Raw genomic sequence first — 21,108 nt, forward strand, 5'->3', positions numbered from 1 at the left:
ATCACCTTTTTGCAATTAAAAACAAACATCGGACATACATCCGCGTATTATTGGTTTTCGTGCTATTAAGAATATTTGTGACGTCACAATATCCATTAAAAATATACTTAGTACGAATTAAAACATATGATTTGACCATATTAATATTTAGGTTCGGAAATACAATTTACAGTTCTCCACATAATCTTGTGTCTATCCAAATAAAAAAAGACCTTCAGTGGTTATGATACATATACGTTATATCGTATGTGGTTTTTATTCGTTTTGATGGAGATCTCTGACAGTTTCTGTCCCCTCATTTGAATGTTTTTCATCTATTTGAGGGCTCACTTTGGCATTAAACCTTCATAAAACAGCTTGACATATTATACAGATTCATGAAAAATGCAATATCAATGTGATTTTTAGGACACACGCAACGAAATTGCTAGACGAACTCAATTTTAAGACTTGGAACAAAGTGATACTTGCATGGACGCAGTCAAATAGTGAACTGAATGTACATGTAAACGAGAAAATCGTATTAACTAAGGTTTTTTCTAGTGGAATCGATGGAACTGCAGGACAAAAATTAATAATATTGTCTTCCACATATAGTAAGTTCTAATATTCTCATTGTTATTCGTAAACAAAGAATCACAGCTGGTTTTTTTAGAAATATGGATTCCTTCGGGTTCAGGACGATTAGAGAGTTTATTTTTCTATCACTGACATTGCGCTGTTTTTGTGGTTGAGGAAGAAGAATGTATAATTAACTCATCATAAATACCATAATTGAAACTTTATGTATAACCGTCAATATGACAAAAGAAAAAAACTTCTGCAACACCGAACTAAAAATTGTTAAATAGAGATGAGTGTTAAATATAACGAAAAATTGCGAACACTGTGTTTTTAACAAAGGGATATCCTAAATTTACTTTAAGATAACGTAAACTATAAGATATCAATACAACAGTATCCATAGATCCAACAATATCAAAATTTCAAAACTGACAAAAAAGATGAAAAGCATTTAATTCCACAAACCTTATATGTAATAGGAACAAAGGTTATGAATGCTGCTCGAATATTTTGAAATAGTAAAAAATGTTGGTTCAGAACAGAGGGTCTTCTAAGGCGGAATAGCCTTTCAAATTCAATACCCAATGATCTATTACAATTCGGTATGAAATTGATTCAAAGTCAGTATTTTATGTATTCCTATTTCAGAAATTTACTTGTCGGGTTTAGTACTGCATACACATATCACATCAGATATCTATACCAGAACCTGCACACCGGTGACAACAGATGCAGTGTACACAATGTCAGATTTTTTAACAACAGCCAACAGTGGTATTGATTTTATGGAATCTCAGTGTGATGGTAAGGATACTTTAAAAATACAAGAAAATCATTTCTAGAGCAGATTTCATAAATGAAAAAAATCTTTCCTATCTTTGGAATAAATACAAGCGTTTAGCAAAATGATCACATATCAATAGAAATAAGAAGATGTTGTATGAGCACCAATGAGACAACTCTCCATTCAGGTTACTTATTAGTTATGTATTGTTTTGCTTGACTACATTCTTGTTATGGCAATCTACAATTGCATATTTTTTATCTTTACTGTTCTGAATATTTTGATATAGTCACAACTTGTAATAAAAGAGGAAGTTCTGACAAGCTTTATTGCATTTTAAACATGTCATCTGTGAAACATATATCCAAAAACGATGATACCAATTCGTGATGGTGTCGATAAAATTTATGAAGGGTTGGTTACAACTTCACCACTTGATACTCTTGGTTTAAAAGCTTTCCTGTGTAAAGAATAGAGTAAAACTAAAAGTTTCGTTGTGCTATGTGTGTATAGCTGCATTATACTTGATATTTAGAGTAAAAAACTTAACTTCAACATGTTAAAGGCCAGATTGGGTTTAACATGGTCATGTTTTAATACATAATAATTCAGTTTAAAAAAAGAAGATTAACATTGGAATGAATAATCTAAGATGTTGGTAGAATAAAATTAAGAATGGAAATGGGGTATGTCTCAAAGTGACAACAATCCGTGCTTCAGCTGACTCCTAAAGAAATATGTTTACAAGTTTGGTAATAATGGCCGTCATACTAAACTCCAAAATATTTAAAGGAAAAAATATTAAAATTCATAAAAGACGAACAAAGGCAAAAGGCTCTTGACTTAGGACAGGCGAAAAAATGCGGCGGGGTTAAACATGTTTTATGATATCTCAATTTCACCCTATACCTCTAGCCAATGAAGAAATACAAACACACAGCACAACGCTCAGTACAACTCACTTTTAAAGTCCAAGTCCGATGTCAGAATATGTAACAAAAGGAATTCGTCAAAATGACAATTATACATTCATTTACAAAGGACTACTAGCAATTACTGACATGCCAGCTCTAGACTTCAATTAAACTGATTGAAAGATTATGTATTCATCATCTAACAATAAGACACAATCCCTCCTGTTAGAGTTTTAAGTATGATAAAATAATTGACTATAACATAACCCGTATCCTTTTGAGGCGAATGCCGACTTTTGTGTTCGTTGTATAAGTAGAATATTGCCATAAATAAAGGCAACAGTAGTATACCGCTGTTCAAACTCATAAATCCATGGACAAAAAACAAAATCGGGGTAACAAACTAAAACTAACGGGAAACGCATTAAATATAAGAGGAGAACAACGACACAACACTACAATGTAACACACACAGAAACGGACCAGGCATCAGACAAAATCCCACGAGAATAACAAATGTAACATCAAAACCAAATGCATGAATTTGTGATAGACAAGTACCGTGACACGTCTTATCGCAATGTGAATTTACACTTAAAAATAAGATAAAACAAACGATGCAACGTTAAAATGTAACACACGCAGAAACGAACTATAATATAACAATGGCCATATTCCTGACTTGGTACAGGACATTTTTAAAGGAAAAAATGGTGGGTTGAACCTGGTTTTGTGGCATGCCAAACCTCCCTCTTTTATAGCCATGTGAAATATAACATTAAAATGACAACTCAACACCACAGGACTACTGCCATAAAAGATTGGATGTGGAATACCTGAAGGTACTAGATGTCTGCATGTTGATTTATATTTACGAATGATGTCCTTGTACCGATGGTAAAATTTGGTAAATGTTTTGACTAGTTTCTGATATCGAAAACCCGATGTTATCCGTAATGCATAGATTTCTTTCGTTAAAATTTATTACCTTGTTTCAAATACGAGCGAATCGAACACATTGCGAAATATAAACACATACGATGGTGATAAGGAAACGTCATTATCTTAAAATCGATAATAAACAAAACGTTTTGAAAATGGAGTCTCCTTTTTCTTTTTATATCAGTTGGAATTGTGGTGAACTCTAGATTTCCTTTTGCAGAACCTAAAAGTAAAATTTACGTCAACAATAATGATATTATTAGCAGCCTTATCAACCGGCCCAAAAACAAGTTCCTTGGCAAGTTCTTTTAGTTTATGTCTGGTACGAGAAATAGGGTTATTATGGTTATTGCTAGGAGTAAAAAGTAAAATCACAAAAATACTGAACTCCGAAGAAAATTCATGACGAAAAGTCCCTAATCAAAAAGCAAAATCAAAAGCTCAAACACATCAAACGGATGGATAACAAAATGTTCTTTAAAATGTTGTATTTGTATCAACTATGTTCATTACTGAATTTAAAAAAATGAGTCCTTGGATTTTTGCCAGCTTTATCTTGATTTATCCATTTCAAGCAGTAAGAACGAAACATGTTTTAAGTGATCCTTTTTTTCAAAATAATAGCGGGAAATTATTTTCTGTCTGTCCTACAACTTTGTCTTTATCTTTTATTACATCTTAGAAATGAATGAGTGTTCTATAAATCCATGCGGAGGTGGCAACATATGCTACAACAAGAAAAATGGTTATAATTGTACCTGTTTAAATGGATACAGAGGTAGTAACTGTCAGACACCACCAGACTTCTGTATTGGACATACCTGTGCAAATGGAGCAACGTGTGAGAGCCAGCAAACAAATTACACTTGTCAATGTGCAAATGGATATAAAGGTCCTTTCTGTGAAATGGAAATAGGTAAGGTCATTAACTGAAGAAAAAAGGAACAACAATGTAAAACTGTATCTACTTTATATCGGTATATTTTCTTTGATGCATGTCATAAAAAAAATGCTTCTTATATTTCAATTTGTTATGTAAGTAGATTATGGGTGAAAGTTCGATATCAACTACTTTGGTTTAATAGTTTTTTTGAAGTTCCGTTGATATTTCAATCTAAAAAAACCTAAACCTTTACTTTTAGTACTCTACATATCTTAAACTTTATAAGATAAATGTAACGAACTTTCGTCATGGAGTTCTCTTACCAGAATCACTCTTGTATTCAGCACTTTTTGTTTTTTGTTTCGGCATGAAGTGTCATTGATATGTATATTTTCTGTATGTTTTGTGTTATTTAAAAATATCAAGCACAAACTGTTTAAGACGTTTTTGTACAATTTTTTTAATGGAGTTAGTTATATAGGCCTAAAATGATCCCGATTTTTTTTTTTTTTTTCAATTATTTAGAATATATTATAATTGAATATTCACGTACTTTTAACAACGTTGCAAAAGGTACTTTTTTTTATTTTTCACGACGATCAATACAAATGTCTAAACTTATATTGATTTTATGGACAGAAAACAAATCAAATCAAATCAAATAATTTTATTGGTGTAAATTCCTATACAAAAATGATACCAGCCGACATTTACAAAATACAAATATAAAAAATAAACAAACAAACAAACAAACGAACAAACAAAAAAACAACCAAACATATTTTCTCAATGATCATGATAAGAGATATATATTTTATATTTACATTGCGTGGAGGTGTTATTCATACAATATTATTAATACAAGCTGTTACAATCAGCTTTAATACTATAAAAGCTCTTAACAACATTATGTTTGCTTTAAATGAATGTTCAAATCATACATATCTGATGTACAGTAGTTGTCGTTTGTTTATGTAATATATACGTGTTTCTCGTTTTTCGTTTTGTTTATATAGATTAGACCGTTGGTTTTCTCGTTTGAATGGTTTTACACTAGTAATTTTGGGGCCCTTTATAGCTTGTTGTTCGGTGTGAGCCAAGGCTCCGTGTTGAAGGCCGTACTTTAACCTATAATGGTTTACTTTTTAAATTGTTATTTGTATGGAGAGTTGTCTCATTGGCACTCACACCACATCTTCCTATATCTATATATCACTTATTCCAGCTACACTTACGTACTAATGTCCGTATCATTACTTTTCAAAGTGAAACTAAACTTATCTTGTTCACTCATATTAACAAAAGATGGAACTATATCACTTAAATTACAAAAGAATACATTTCTATTACGTTCTAATGCTTTACATTGAATGAGGAAATGGAACTCATCTTCAATTCCATCCTTACAAATTGGACAAATTCTCTGTTCTAAAGGTGTTCTAGTATATCTACCAACTTCTATTAGTAATTTACTATTACTAATTCTGATTTTTACCATATTAGAAATAACACTTTTGTTAAGGTCCAGTAGAAGATATTTTTCAAATTAAAAAAAAAAACATGAAGAGCAGAAAAAACAAAGTTATTCAAACATAACGTTTTACATATCTTACTTCAATATTGAGTTTGATGAAGAATGATTGGAAATTAGATTGAAATCAGGACCAGTTTTTCAGATTAACAACAAAACTTTACGTTTGGCCTACTTGTGTTGTAAATATAAACGATTTATGTGAAAACCTATTCGAACAACGGTTCCATTTTACTTTCATTCGTGTTTTTTTCTTTATTATTTTAAATATTTTCTAAGCATGTATTTAATGGTCATAGGCGAAACAAACTTGATCCTTTTTGCTTTTGGTTGTATTCAACTTCGTAATTAATTAAGTCTTCCATCTATTCAAATACGAGTTTGCCCAGTACTGTTTACGACTGTTTGCATAGGTAAAAAAATATCTTTTGACACACAATTAAAAATGTTTCAGTCAACGGTGGATGGAGTTTTTGGTCAGGATGGTCTGAATGTTCAAAGTCCTGTGATGGAGGAACTAGATCACGTGTTAGATTTTGTGACAGCCCTACTCCTGAATCAGATGGACAATTTTGCATTGGAAATGACACTGGTATAGGAAATTGTAATAACAATTCATGTCCAGGTATAACTTCTCCAATATTGTAAGTGGTATAAAATAGTAACGGACATCAAAGAAACAAAGCTAGTTTACATTTTTTTCAATTTCATTTTCTATATAAACTGCAATACACATTTCGTCATCAAGAGATTGTCTAACTAAATGTTTACAGTTTGAAAGTCGAACTGTTTACGTCACATTTAATTTTTAAATCTCATGGTAGACTGAAGCTCTAGACTACTCCTCACCAATGAAGGAGTTATCATCGAAATCAATGCCTTTTTGTAAACATCTCAAAAATGTATGAAAGAAAAGTTTGCCAATTCTGTTTGGCAATATTCGGGTCCTGTGTTATCCCTTTTGATTTGGCCGCTGTCTACCAAATTATGGTCTTCTTTGGCAATTACACGGTTGAAACTATAGGCTTCAAAATGTGTTTCCACAGTCATTTATTCATATTCTTTGGTATTTCAGTATATGGGAAATGTTGTTCGTATGAATCTGATGAACATTCACCGTCTTTGTACGCAGTTGACGTTAAAGGTTGCATTTTGTAAACACATCTGTTCCTTAAACCACGCCTCTTTCGGGGAGATATATGATATTCATAGATAATGTTTACATACTGATTCCCAATTATGATCTCTATGTTTCACCTCATATAAACATCACTTGGGAATGTTACCAGTATATATACATATGCATATTAGTCATATTGAAATTTGTGGTAACCCCCATGTCAAGGTAGGGGAAGTTAAGAAATTTACTGTCAGTTAAAACTGTTAGACATTCGGGGCAAACGTTTAAAATATGCTGCACAGCCCTATATTTTGACCTTTGAAAAATATAGTATTGCTTATGAACTTTCAATTCTAAGATATCACTTTTTCAAAACTTCATAGTTAAAGTGGTACAGTTTTCGCCGTAAAAGGATTTCCTATGGCAAATTGTGTTGTCGATAATGACAGAAATGCTACCTACAACATGTCTCACACACGGCGTTTCGTGAGAAAAAAATATTGACGTGCACATGACGTTGTCACTTCGGGTTGATCTGGTCATGAATGGTTATTTGTCAAGTCGTGTTTGCCGGCATAGTTTTTCTAACGACTGTAAGAGTTTCTAATGTGACATTGTCTAGTAACAGCACGTTGACATATTTCTATCTGCATTATTTTTTGGCCCATTTTCATTGTCAGTCTTTGCAATAAAGCAAAGAAATATTTTTGATTAATTTAAATGAAGGAAGGGATATAAAAAATGTTCACGAAGTTAAACAAAATGTAAAATATCATGAATAGAGTTTCAAATATTGTTATAGTATATTATATACGTATATATGTAGTCATGCGACATCCAATATGTTCAATTGCCTTGGGTACTGAATTTTTTTTCGAAAAAGAAACAAGTGTGATAAGAATAAATTGCAATTATAATGAACATAAATTATGGTTAGGAATAAACTCATCATAGATACCAGGACTAAATTTAGTATATACGCCAGTCGCGCGTTTCGTCTACAAAAGACTCATCAGTGACGCTCGAATCCAAAAAAATTTAAAAAAAAGGCCAAATAAAGTACGAAGTTGAAGAGCATTGAGGACACGAATCACCTAATTATGTGTCCGTAAATTTGATATTCAAACAAAAACCTTAAATATTAAACATCAAATAGTAAAAAAACTCTGCAATTTGCATTGTAAAATCTATAATTTGCATTGTAAAAGACATTGATGACGATATGGGTATTACAAGCTGTTCTAGCTATCTAACAAACGAACGAGTAAAGTCTTTGAAGGTTGCACTTTGTAAATACAGCTGTTTCTCAAACCACGCCTCTTTTGGGGAGATCTTGATTCATAGAAAATTAATTTTGTTTACATACTGGTTCCCAGTTATGCTCTCTGTGTTCCATCTCACAGAGACATAACTTGGGAATGTTACCAGTAAATAAACATGTGCATATTGTTTACATTGAAATCTGTGGTAACCTTTCATTCGAGGTAGGGGTAGTTAAGAAAATTAGTGTTAGTTTAAACACGGGAAGTTCAGGGCAAATAAACGTTGAAAATATGCCGCACAGCCCTATATTCTGACTTTTGAAGAAAAAAAAATGTAGTGCATATGAACTTTCAATTGTAGGATAAGATTTTTTTCAAAACTTCATAGTAAAAGTGGTACAGTTTTAGCCGTAAAAGGAGCTCCTATGGGAAATTGCATCGTCAATATTTACAGAAATGCAACCTGCAAGTGGATAGTTTTGATACTTTTCATTATTGGAGATTAGTTTCGATTAAAATACTTTATCAAAATGTCGAGTCATTACTGTAAAATGCATTTAATATATATCTTCTAGGATAACACACTCTGAAGTAGTTGTAATATCAAGACAGTAGTATCAATATATAAGATAGTTTTAATGTTCTGTTCACAAAACCAAACTCCTAGACGTAAGGATTACACGAAAGGGAATTACTGTCGATATCAATTTTGAGTAATAAGATTCTTACAGAAATCAATAATTTAATAATAGCTAAAGCTGGAAATATTAGTTAAACGATGGTTCGTCAATTTAATTGTCGACTTTTGAATTTGAATGATCCTTTAATATCTTTTCGTCGAATGTTTGCAAGTACATTGAATGAAAATAACACAAAATAAATTTCGTGCGCCCGAACTGCTTTCACCAGGAACGCTCAAACACAAACACTTGAAAGCGGAGGATGTATAAATACATGAAAATTTAAAGAACTAAATATTCAAAAGGGGCATAAAATTATAGTCAAATTTATCCAAGATCAACTTTATCTGAGCAGGTGGTAAAATTAAATAATTGTTATAATTTGTAGGGATAAAATTTCAAGTCATGACAAATTCATGATATCTTTATACCTGCTGCTAAGTTTAAGAAATGATGTGAATCCTTAAAATCTGCGACGCAACTCAAAATACGGAAACATCAAACCAGAAATTTAAATTCATTAGAATAAAAAGTAGACATCAAAACGACGTTAATTGTAAATTTTGAAATGATCTTAACGATTAATATTTGAAATGATCTTAACGATTTAACATTTGAAATGATCTTAACGATTAACATTTGAAATGTTGATAGCGATTCTTCATAAGGATATCGGACATTTTTTTTAGTTAAAAAGAATTAACTGTGGATATTTTTTTCTAAATATAGTAAAGTCTATAAATTATATTAAAACATGTCGCAAACTATTTAAGAGAATATGCGTGTACCTTGTAACCATCTGTAGTTATTTTTGAATACCGCGTGGTGTTTTTTCATGAATTTTAGCTACAGATTGGTCAAATCGAATTGCGAATCGCTTGACGATAAACTGTATCTCCAAAATGAATAAAATAACCTTCCGGCATTAGTCACATGATTGTAAGAAGTTCTTTTTGTAATTCATTTATATGTTTCAGAATTAAGTGTGACGTGCATTTTCACTGAACGAATTCACATTTCGTGCTAGGTAAACCCCAATTCATGTGCAAGATTCTCTCGTTGTGTTGAAAGCACGTTAATGGTCTTTTTGTGTGTTCTCTGTTCTTTGCGTGGGTTGTTGTCTCTTTGGCACAGTCTCCGTTTCCATATTGTTATATTCCTTTTGTTGCGAAACAAATATTCAGACAGTGTTTTGCTTTTTTGCAGTTTGCAAACCGTACTATGAAATAAAACAGTTCAAGAACTACTTCAATTGCACAACAATAAATGACCATATATCATGCACTGTGACGTGTCAAAATGGATACTTATTTCTACCTGAGTTCTCACCACGTGATAAATATGAATGTGGGAATAATACCAACTACGAATGGTACGATAAACCACCTGCGTGTGCTCGTGAGTAACCTAACGTCTAATTGATATATTTGTCGATTCTCATTTAAACCCTTACGACTCATCTAGTAGAACATATATATGGTTAAGGAGTTGGAAATCCTACCCATTTTCAAAATTGTGAACTTTCGCATTTGACAGGGGATTGGGAAAACTCCTTCGGGGACTTCTTTTATATCTCAATATTATTTTGTTTAATTTCAAACAGGAAATTAAATGTTTAAATGTTGGGGTCTTGATCACTTACATATTTGAATTTTTCCAAATGACAGATGACGGGGATGACCAATATGAAATTAACAGTATATCAATTACAATATATTTGAACCATGCCAAATCAAAGGGCACTTGAATGACCCATGGGGACTAAATCCCGTATATTATGCAATGCATATTGGAATGATAAACCTGAATTTCCATGGCTAAGGGGTAGCAATTTTGATCACTTTCATCATGTCAGAACATTCTCAAATAGTAGGGTGTGATGTATTTTTTGGGAGGAACCCAATACTTTTTAATTTTTGCGATATTGAGAAAAATCCTCTTAAATTCATATAAAAAAAATTAAAATGCGAGTTTAAATTATTGCAATTATAACCCTGTCGCATTTTTCGCAATGACAAAAAAAAAACATCGCAATAATAAAAACATCGCAATAATTTCTGAATGTACAGTATATTGTGTTATCAAGCGGAAGATTTTCAATTCTTAAGCATGTTACATATTTTTTTTAAAGTTCTGAATTGCCTAAGTGATCATAGACCATTTAACCTTGAAGTATGCAACATGGCTCTATGATTATAATTAAAGAACACATGTGTGTATGACTATCTAATCTCAAGTTATAATTATTTAAGCATAATAAAATAAGTTCCATAGGGTTCTTTGATAAACCACTTCCTTCTTTTAGACCCTCAATTTACCCATTGATAGACTCTGGTTGCAGGACTAAACTGCAAACAAGAAAGCAAAGAATTAGAAGAAGTCACCTACCATTGTGTGGGAGAATTTATAAAGGTGAATCTAATTCAGTTGTATCCGATGCACATCAAGACGTTAACATTGCGAGAATGGGACATTTACAATTTCTTTTGAAAAGATTCACAAGTTTCGTTGGTTAATCTTCTTTAAAAATGACCGTTTTTTCTCTATAATCAATATTTAACACTACACTAATTAAAATAATATCAACTATTATTACACAGCAATTACTTTTCCAATCAAACTGCAAACGAAGTATACGATAAAGTACGAGAGCTCATCATGTACAAACAAAGTGGAAATTAAAAATGAAATGACCGATCGGGTACAAAGTCTTCAGTGCGTTGCAAATGCAACGTGCCAAGTTTCAGTGGACACCAATGGCTGTGATGATGATATTAGAAGAAAACGTAGATCTACACATGACCTCGAAGTTATTGTTACCTTTATTTCAACACTTAATGATAGTAATGCCTTTGATATGGAAGCAGTGTATGAATCAAATATAGGTATGTAAAGTATAAAGTTATGAAATACATAACTAATTCAGAAACAGGGTTGCAAAATTGTAACGTCACTATTTTTGCAGAAAAAGTTGATTTGCGTGGTATCGAAGACTGTCATAGTTCTTTATCAAGGACGAAGATACATTTATGATCTGATAAAGTCATTCCCTTTTCACAAATGGAAATTAAAAATCAAATTTCCCATTTCCTTTCTTAATTTTAAGATACAGATTTTACGCACACACAAATCAGATTTCTTTCTTTTTTCTATCTTTATTCGGTAAGATGAGAAAACATAGTTTTTTTTAATTATTATTCATGCTAAATGCTACATTCTAAGTTACACAATCAAACCATACAGTAAATATGAATTTCTAATTCAGTGTCCCCGGAACTAGACCAGGTAATACAAAAATACACAGATCAAGGTATCACAGCACAACAAATGATCAACAACACGGACTTATATACTATAGATGTCAATGGTGACGTATATACAACAAATGTATCCAATATCAACCTAACGTTTACTGTTAGTTGTTCTCCAGGGAAAGTAGATTACCAAGCAGTTTGTGGTAAAATTGCTTGCATTTATGATAGATGCAATAATAGTTATATTGCCACATTAAAATAATCATTTTTTTTCTTCAAATTTATAAATGCCAACCTCCAGGCAATCTAAATATTTGTATTTCAAAAAGGAAGATTTTAAGCTATGTTCTAGAACGTTAAAATATATCAAGGTGCGTTGTGTTATGAATATTAACATTAACTACTGATTATTGCTAATCATAAGAAGGAAACACTTGAAGTCGAAGGTAATAAAAAAAACAAATGAGATACCAGAAGCCTAACGCGCGTTTCGTCTCTCTATAGAACACTTTTCAGTGACGATCGAATCAAAACTGTTGGAATGTTCGAACATGTATGTTGTTATTTGTGGCACGATATAAATCTATAAGTAACTGTCGACATAAACGCCATCTTAAAAGTTATTTCTGATTGCTTGTTTATTGTTGAGGCAGACATTTTGAGAAAAAACGTAGTACTTTTTTTTTATAAAGAAACCCCTTTTCGAAATGTTAAATAGATGCATATGATAACGTTATATCAAATACATAAATGACATTAAATTTTTTTCTATTAGGTAGCATTTTCATGTAATTTTGCCTATTTTTGGTTAGATGCTTCTCTAAATTAGCATTAAAAATGAAAGACGATATATATACATCTACGTGACTAATAATTACTTAAACTAAATGTTATTTTACATTGTAGTTGCATGTCCTGTTGGTACATATTGGATTGATGGGTTTTGCATACGATGTGCTGTCGGTACATACCAAAATGAAACAGGACAGCAGAAATGTGAAACTTGTCCAAACGGGTATACTACATTATATACATCTTCGAAAAAAAGAACAGATTGTTCTGGTAAGTGGCATATATCTCAGACTCAGTTCGATTGTAAATCTGGAAAGTGAAAACAAAATATCTGGAATAAAATCATTGCTTATTCATTGTTTTTTCAACGGACCTATACTTCTAAAGAAAAAAAAATCAAATCAACGTACATTTTTTACGGCCAAAATAAATAAGGGGAAGGTTCCTAAATTACTACACACATTTGGGGTTTAGTTTATAGGTATATGTTTACCTGAGGTGCGTATTGATTAAAAAAATTAATGAATTCCCTTTTTTTTTTTAAATAGACACTTTAGATTTCCAAAGTTGAATTTGTAATTTGTCTAGTATGTTTTTTCAAGTACCATTTTCATATACTTTTTAGAAAAGAGTACGTTTACAAGGTCAACTGCTTCTACAACCTCTATTAAAACTCTATTATCAAGTACCTCAAACGCTGCGTCACCGGTGTCCGAAGCGCCTCGTGACACTGATGAAGAAAGTGTGCCAGGTAATAGTTGTTTAATTTATCGAAAAATAATTCTATTTTGCTGCATCAAATAATGGTGTTATATCTTACTGTTACAAACATGGAACGGTGAAATTTTACCAATGTTAGTCAGATATAAGATGTATTTAATAAATTTTACCGTTAAAATATATTTTTCAATTTGATGAAAGTTATTTTGATTAATAACTCTCGATTTTTAAAAACTTTCACCACGGAAATTGCCTTTATTACTAGTAGTATAGATGTAAGTAGAAGTATCTTTATTTCAAAAACTAAACTGAAAGGCACTAGTAATAATATTAAATGTTCTAAAGTTTGACTTTTTATAGTTTCTTTGTTACGCGAGAACCTGACCTGCTTATTAAGATAACAAAAATGTGTGGTGTGTATGTATTGAAGAATAAAACTGTTTCTCGTTTTAGCCATAACTGAAGTGATCATTCCAGGTTTAATTGTTACTTTATTACTTGCAACAATCATAATGATGTTAGTGGCCTTGTTTAAATATAGAAAACATATCAGGTAATTGATATAATGCCTCATAGGTTACATTTAAAGTATACTTTTTGTTTATTATTTTTAGATACAAAATGTTCCATTCAATACAATAGAGACTTCAACTATCATTTATCTGAAAAAGAATTATCTCAATTTGTAAGCACCTGAGATCCATCCTAAATTTTTTTGTAGCCGCAAGTATTGCTCAGTCTTGTTTCTATTTTAATTAACCACACTTTGGCTAATCTATATAGGCCCTTTTTTGGGGAAAATTACTACCGGTGCAGCGTATCTACGAATTCCTGTCAGTTAAATGTTTGATTTCGAGCTTACCATGATGTAATATTTGTTATTCTCGTCGGATTTTGTTTGGTTCGTTTCTGTGTGTGTTTTTTGATGTTGTGTCGTTATTCTCTTATATTTAATGCGTTTTCCTCAGTTTTAGTTTGTAACCCGTATTTGGTTTTTGTTCTATCGATTTATGAGTTTTGAACAGCGGTATACTACTGCTGCCTTTAATTACCAGATACAGGTAAAGTTAGAAAAGCGCGTCAGAAGACCAGAATTTCAGAGTGTTTATTTCATTTCCTTGCTCTGGGTCGAAACCGCTGATGGAGACCCGGAGGTTATCATCGGCTCTGTAGTAAAAGAGGGACGAAAAAAACCAGAGGGACAGTCAAACTCATAAATCGAAAATAAACTGACAACGTCATGGCTAAAAATAAAAAGGACAAACATACAAACAATAGTACACATGACACAACATAGAAAACTAAAGAATAAACAACACGAACCCCTCCAAAAGCTAGGGATGATCTCGGGTGCTCCCGAAGGGTAAGCAGATCCTGCTCCACATGTGGCACCCTCCGTGTTGCTTATGGGTAACAAATCCTGTAAATAGTCTAATTCAGTAGGTCACATTTATGATAAGGAAGGGTATTGTAGTTACGACGTAAGGAACATATCCGATATCATTTGTGAAACGGTTATTCCATAACGGTCAACCAACTCGTGATGGCGTCCGTAAAATGATAGTTAATGATTCGGTTCTCACACGATTTATCACATATACTTATATAAAAGAGGACGAAAGATACCAGAGGAACAGTCGAACTCATAAATCGAAAATAAACCCCGACAACGCAATGGCTAAAAATGACAAAGACAGACAATTAATAGTACACAAGAAACAACATAAAAAACTAAAGACTTAGCAAATACAATATCCTGTTTTAGTAATTGAGACATTAATGAAAAAACTTAGATTTCCAACTTCAGAACAATTGACATAAGAAGAATATTGCTATTCTGGTAAGATACTATTTTGAACAGATAGATACTAGCATTGCAACGAATATACGAAACCCTGGCTTTTATATGTTAAGGCTTGAGCTTTTCTTGTGAATAAAACAAGACATTCGACGCACGAAATTGTAGAGCATGTTTATCATATTATAGTTAACTAAACGTGAAAAATATCGAAATATAATAAAAGTTTGAAAAGAAAATGGAATGAAGCAGCATGAGAGGTCAATATTTCATAGAGAAAAATGCTCAAGTGAAAAACAAAAGTCAAATGATAATTGTCATGTCCAATCTACCAATAACGCTCTCTCTTGTTTTAAATTTATTTTGTTTTTTTTTTATTCAGAAGTTTTGTCCGGTCAGACTTATTTTGATTTATTTTTTCCACCATTTTATTTTATTTTCAGAAGACTTAATAGAAAAAGGCAAGCTACAAGTCAAAGCATAGCTAGTTTAAATATGATCGACCCAGTATTTGCAGTGACATCAAATGACAATGGTTCACCACCTGTCAGTACATATACTCGCGAGCAGTAGATTTTTTGATGGGTCTTTAAAAAATGCTTTATTTTTGTAGTACTATAATACAATCGAAGAGCATGATTGCCCTGAGGGATACGATTGCCATTTTTTTTTATTTATATTAGTATTATTCTTAAAAATAATTCAACTGCACATGTAAAATGTACCTGTGTTTTCTTTTTAATTTACGTAATCTGAATAGTTTTTCAACTTTAAAAAAAATAGCCAATCCTCGATACAATGTTAATATTGTGTTTTATTTTTGTACTATCAAGTTTACTTTCAACAGAAGTCACTGAGAGTGAGAGAAGATATCTCACTTCGTACCTCATCACCATTTTCATTTTCTTACGTGAATTCTAGGAGGGATATCATTTTTAATTCATTAAATATTTAATTTCATTTAGGTCAGTGGCCATGACTATTACCGTACACATTCCTCTGTTTAAATTGCCATCGCTTTTAATATAATTCGACGTCTATTGACAAAACGAGTTAATTTTTTCTCGACATATCGTCGTGTTTTGATTCTAACATTGACGTAAGTAGAAAGGCGACAACTCGAAGCGATATAATGGAAGAATCCATTTCGGCTGAAGGAGTGTTCTAGTAACACCTTCACGCTGTTAACTACATTTTTTTTATTAATTAAAATGTTGCACATGATTTAAAATTATGCAACAACAATAACCCTCAATAGCAGACAGACTTAAAAATGATCTCTTGAGTTTGAAATTAATCAATGGATTAATGGGGAATCAGTCTGATACCCCTGGGGGTCAAGAAAACTATACGCATAATTACCTAAACCATAGATCTAGACTTATGATTTTAGCAAGGACGTATATTAAATGTTAATCAAACGACCTAGATGGTTTTCCATTTCTTTATGGAATTTCATTATCAAATATCAGTTTCATAACGGTGACATATATAAGAAAACTCCACATTAGTTCTTATCTGACAGAAATAGCTTTATCGGAATTCGAAGAACTCTCGCATTTTATCAACACTCCGAAATTCCTCCTGTGAGTGTTTCTAAATATATAAAAACACTAAATATAAATACTGCTTAATTCTGATTTTCCGTGTTGAAAAAAACAAATATAAAAAAGGGAAATATCAAAACGTAAAGATTATGAGAAGAAAATAATAGGAAAAGTTGTTTAAATTCAATCCGTTTGTTTGTTTTTGTCTTTTAAATCAAGACAATCTAAGGAATATGAGATGTTCCTAAATATTTAGAACAAAACGGTTGGCGTGAGGGCATTGACAGAATTGAAAAGGAGTCAATGGCAAAAGTCTACAGATTGCTTGACAGCAATCGTATAACAAAAACATTGAATTCCAGACAGATATTCCTCTAACAGTTCTTAACTGCAATACATCATGTGTCTGTCTTTTCAAGAAAAAAGAAAAAAAGGTCTGCATAAAAACAAACTAATGGCTATAAATTGAGGTTGATCTTTGTATTTTCCAGTGAAAAAACGAATACATGTAGTATAAAATATGACACTATGTCATTTAGACACTTTTTCTAATATGAATATCTTCAAATTTTCTAAAATGGTACACACTCATTTAAAGAAATGTTAACAACCATCATGACCTACATGTATTTTTGGACGAAAAAATGTTTCATATATCGAATATATTATGATTAAATATAAGCATAACATGTCCAATAATGTCTGCTATGTTAGCGTTATGATGAAAACGCTTATGTTGAACAATGTATCCACAATAAACACATGCAATGCGTGGATTGAATCTTCACCAGACATGTTTTACATTATGTAATGTTTAATAGGGACACAAAAATACAGGGAAAATCTTTTTTATCTAATAATATACGAGGCAAAAAATAATCCCAAGATTAAAGTCATTTGAAACTTCAAACAAACAAAAAATAAAGCATATGTTTTTTATAACTAAATGGTTAGTTTTTATCATAAAACTTGTGTACAACTGATTCATTCTCAAGAAAATTCTATGATTTGTCCAAATTTAAAAAAAGAAGTTTATTAATTTTTAATTGCTTGCTTCATAGATATAATAGCCATAGATCTATGACTATTATATCTATGCTTGCTTCCAGCTGACATGTTTTCCGTATGCAGCTATTTCAGCGTGACCCTTCTCGTAAAATTCCGGTGATCGCAATACGTAAGTGCGAATGGAAAACCAAACGTAAACATCGCTCTGGCAACAAGATGAACCGTATCTTATTGTACCTGTTATACACTTTCTTACAGGAATACCCATGCTTCTTTGTTGGTTGTTTAAAAACGGATGACAATCGTTAAATTTCGGCTTCAAAACTCGACCATTAGTTCGCTGCCATATTTTTAAAACAACACCGACCGATTGAAAATTTGTTTGACGATTATACGAAATGTATGAGAAAAAAAAATCGTGCACAGATGACTTAGTTTATGATATATGTATGCATTGGTTCAAGAATTGGATTAATATTATTTTTCACCGGTCACTCGTTTCATGACTTTAAAATATAAAAATAATGATGAGTTAAATAAAAGAATTTATAATTGTATTTAATTAATCACTGATGCTTCCTTTACTGCTTAACATTATTTAATCCAATGTTGTTCTATTTTCAATTATAACCTGTGGTTGGTTTTTTAAGGGTGGGGTGGAGGGTATGAACTGTTGATTTTATTTTCGTCTGTCTACAATTTGATAACCGTGCTGTGTGTTTGTATTCAATAATGGTTTGGGATTGTCTCCTTCGTATTTTATAACTTTTGTATCTGATTTTAACCAAAAGTGCAGGAAGTATCTTCATTTATATATTCACCAGTCCTCTCGGAATTTGATATTTATACCATATATTTGATGATTTCAATTAAATTTCTTCATTTTGGTTGGACTCATTGCATGTTAGACCTGTACTTATTATAAAGACACTTGTCTATCAATTATCACAACCTGAGTGTAAACCTTTAAAACTTGTCTTTGTGTGTGATAGTGGGTATCTTCCTCAGTGAGAAATATCCCACATCTACCTTTAATCATCTTTCTTCTTTCAGCGTTAAACAATACCTAAATTAAAGTAATTGGTACATAACGGCATGTTATGAAATAATGTAACTTGCTTTATACAATAATACGAAAGTTGTAGTGACAATAACATATCCGTTTTAAAGAAAACTCTTTTTATACATTTTTTTATTTTTTGGTGAAAACGTCTTTTAAGGTAAAGCAGGTACATATATATTAGATATACTGTTCCCATGGCAAAGTTCTTCCTTTTTTTTTTGCGATAGTTACGCCCATCATATACATTACTTCATACGACGAAATATTATAAAAAAAATCATTTCCGAAAGTCAAAAACATACAAATTGTATATTTATTCGATATTCACATGCATTTCAAATTCTATAAAATTCCTTCAGTTTGCCCATACTTCAACAAAAAGGTTATGCATGTGATTCTTTGAATGAACTTTTTTTTTTAATTTGTGTTGTTTTTTTGTGGGTTTTTATTTGTACAGGTTTACGATGGAAATTAACTTGGGTTATCTAACTTTAAAAGATGGCCTTAATGGATACTCGATTTGCTCCTGTTTGGATTTTTGACCGCAATCTCTCAATGTATTATAAAGGATTAAACATCAGTTATATTTCAACTTTAAAATTCTTAGAACTCAGAATAAAAACCAAAAAAAACCGTTGAAATTTAAGGTAAACGTATCATTATTTACGGGGAAAAGTTTCATTTTTTTGAAAACTATTATAATACGAAATATATGTCTCAAAAAGGAAACCGTTATCTCATGAAAGAGGTTTATCCACGATATCAGATCTTAATAGATTAGAATTGTCTGTTTGTAAATCTACTTTTTGTTTCCTTTTTCCGACATAACATTTTATACCCGAGTTTTTATTCGCATGGAGAATGGTGCAGATACATTCCACTTGTCGCCGAACCGTGCACTGCTTCGTTTGGAGTAAAAACGATTCTGTCAGGATATTTTCGTTGTTTGAATATATTCAACTGGATTTGCAGAGATTTTAAAATCGGTAAACTGCTCATTTATATTAAAATGGATACCTTAACTATAGATAAAAACGTATTTAGAAGATATACCATTTAAGATTTTTCAATAACTATATTCTGTCAAACCTATACACAATGGTTCTAATAAATCTGATTATTAAAAAAAAACATTTTTACTTTACTTTATTATGACTTCGGTGACTATCTTTAGTTGTATGGACTAGTTCTCGGAGATTAGCTTCCCAATGCTACTACAAAAGCATTGATATTAACACCATAAGTCATGATACCATCCAACATTTCAAATCCATAATCTACCCAAAATGTATCAGCTCTGTGCAAATTAAGTATTGAATTCTTTTTAAAAGTGCTGCTGGTCTTTATATGTAGAAATCAGAATTGGTTTTGTTTTCAAATAATTAAGCATTGCACTATGCTCGCTAAAAGGAGGACTCAAAAAGTAACGCTTTATTATGTAAACACAGTTGATCGTTATAGATTATTGATGCACATAATTTGTGATAAGTTTTATGTACAAAAAAAAAACTCATCATAGATACCAGGATTAAATTAATTAAACTTTTATAAAAATTGATATCAAGCTGATAACGAAATGACACAAATACGAAAAACGCCCAATAGACAGTATACAATACATCACACAACACAACATAGCAAACTAATGAATGAGAAACACAATTCCAAACAAAATCCAAGAGGGGATCTCAGTATTCCCTAAAAATATTCAGAATATACCCCACACATGGCATCCGTCGTGTTAAATACTCTGTAATAAGACTAATACAGTGATTTCACATGGTAGGAAAAGAGAAACGGACTATGATTACGACACATTTGTGTGTTTATGGACAAAGAAAAATTCAATCAATACATCTAATTGTTATTTATACATCCAATTTTTAGCGATATGTTCACCATTTATGAAAATTCACAAATGCTAAAAAAGACAGACAAAAGACAACATCATATTCTTGTGACCAGGTAAAGGCACTGAATTTGATGAAGCTAAAGTAGTTTTGTGTGTTCATAAACCTCCCCCTTTGCAAATCTAGATCGTATAATCTCGATGATTTTATAAAACACAATAACCAGTTAGCACTGCATAATAGTCCGGCTACTATAAAAAATGATCACTACAGGAAAAATAAATTGATTTTCATTGGAAAGGGCAAAAGAGGACTGATAGATAATTGGAAATAAAATAAACGTATCATATAGAGGAGGCATGAACATATAGATTATGCTATGATAAATGTGTATAA

At 31.5% G+C, this 21,108-nt stretch overlaps 1 protein-coding gene across 1 annotated transcript in view; it reads left to right on the forward strand.

The window, feature by feature from the left end:
* Positions 1 to 15,817, forward strand: part of LOC139489343 (sushi, von Willebrand factor type A, EGF and pentraxin domain-containing protein 1-like) — a 58,817-nt gene extending 43,000 nt beyond the window's left edge. Inside the window, exons 11-19 of the mRNA XM_071275652.1 lie at positions 1,213 to 1,368; positions 3,887 to 4,120; positions 6,073 to 6,243; positions 11,281 to 11,565; positions 11,946 to 12,137; positions 12,841 to 12,996; positions 13,352 to 13,477; positions 13,900 to 13,999; positions 15,688 to 15,817. Of these exons, the coding sequence (XP_071131753.1) occupies positions 1,213 to 1,368; positions 3,887 to 4,120; positions 6,073 to 6,243; positions 11,281 to 11,565; positions 11,946 to 12,137; positions 12,841 to 12,996; positions 13,352 to 13,477; positions 13,900 to 13,999; positions 15,688 to 15,817 (1,550 nt within the window). The remainder of the gene's footprint in view (positions 1 to 1,212; positions 1,369 to 3,886; positions 4,121 to 6,072; positions 6,244 to 11,280; positions 11,566 to 11,945; positions 12,138 to 12,840; positions 12,997 to 13,351; positions 13,478 to 13,899; positions 14,000 to 15,687) is intronic.
* Positions 15,818 to 21,108: the final 5,291 nt, after the last annotated feature.

This window comes from Mytilus edulis, chromosome 9 (assembly GCF_963676685.1).
Source record: "Mytilus edulis chromosome 9, xbMytEdul2.2, whole genome shotgun sequence".
Classification (NCBI taxonomy): Eukaryota; Metazoa; Mollusca; class Bivalvia; order Mytilida; family Mytilidae; genus Mytilus; species Mytilus edulis.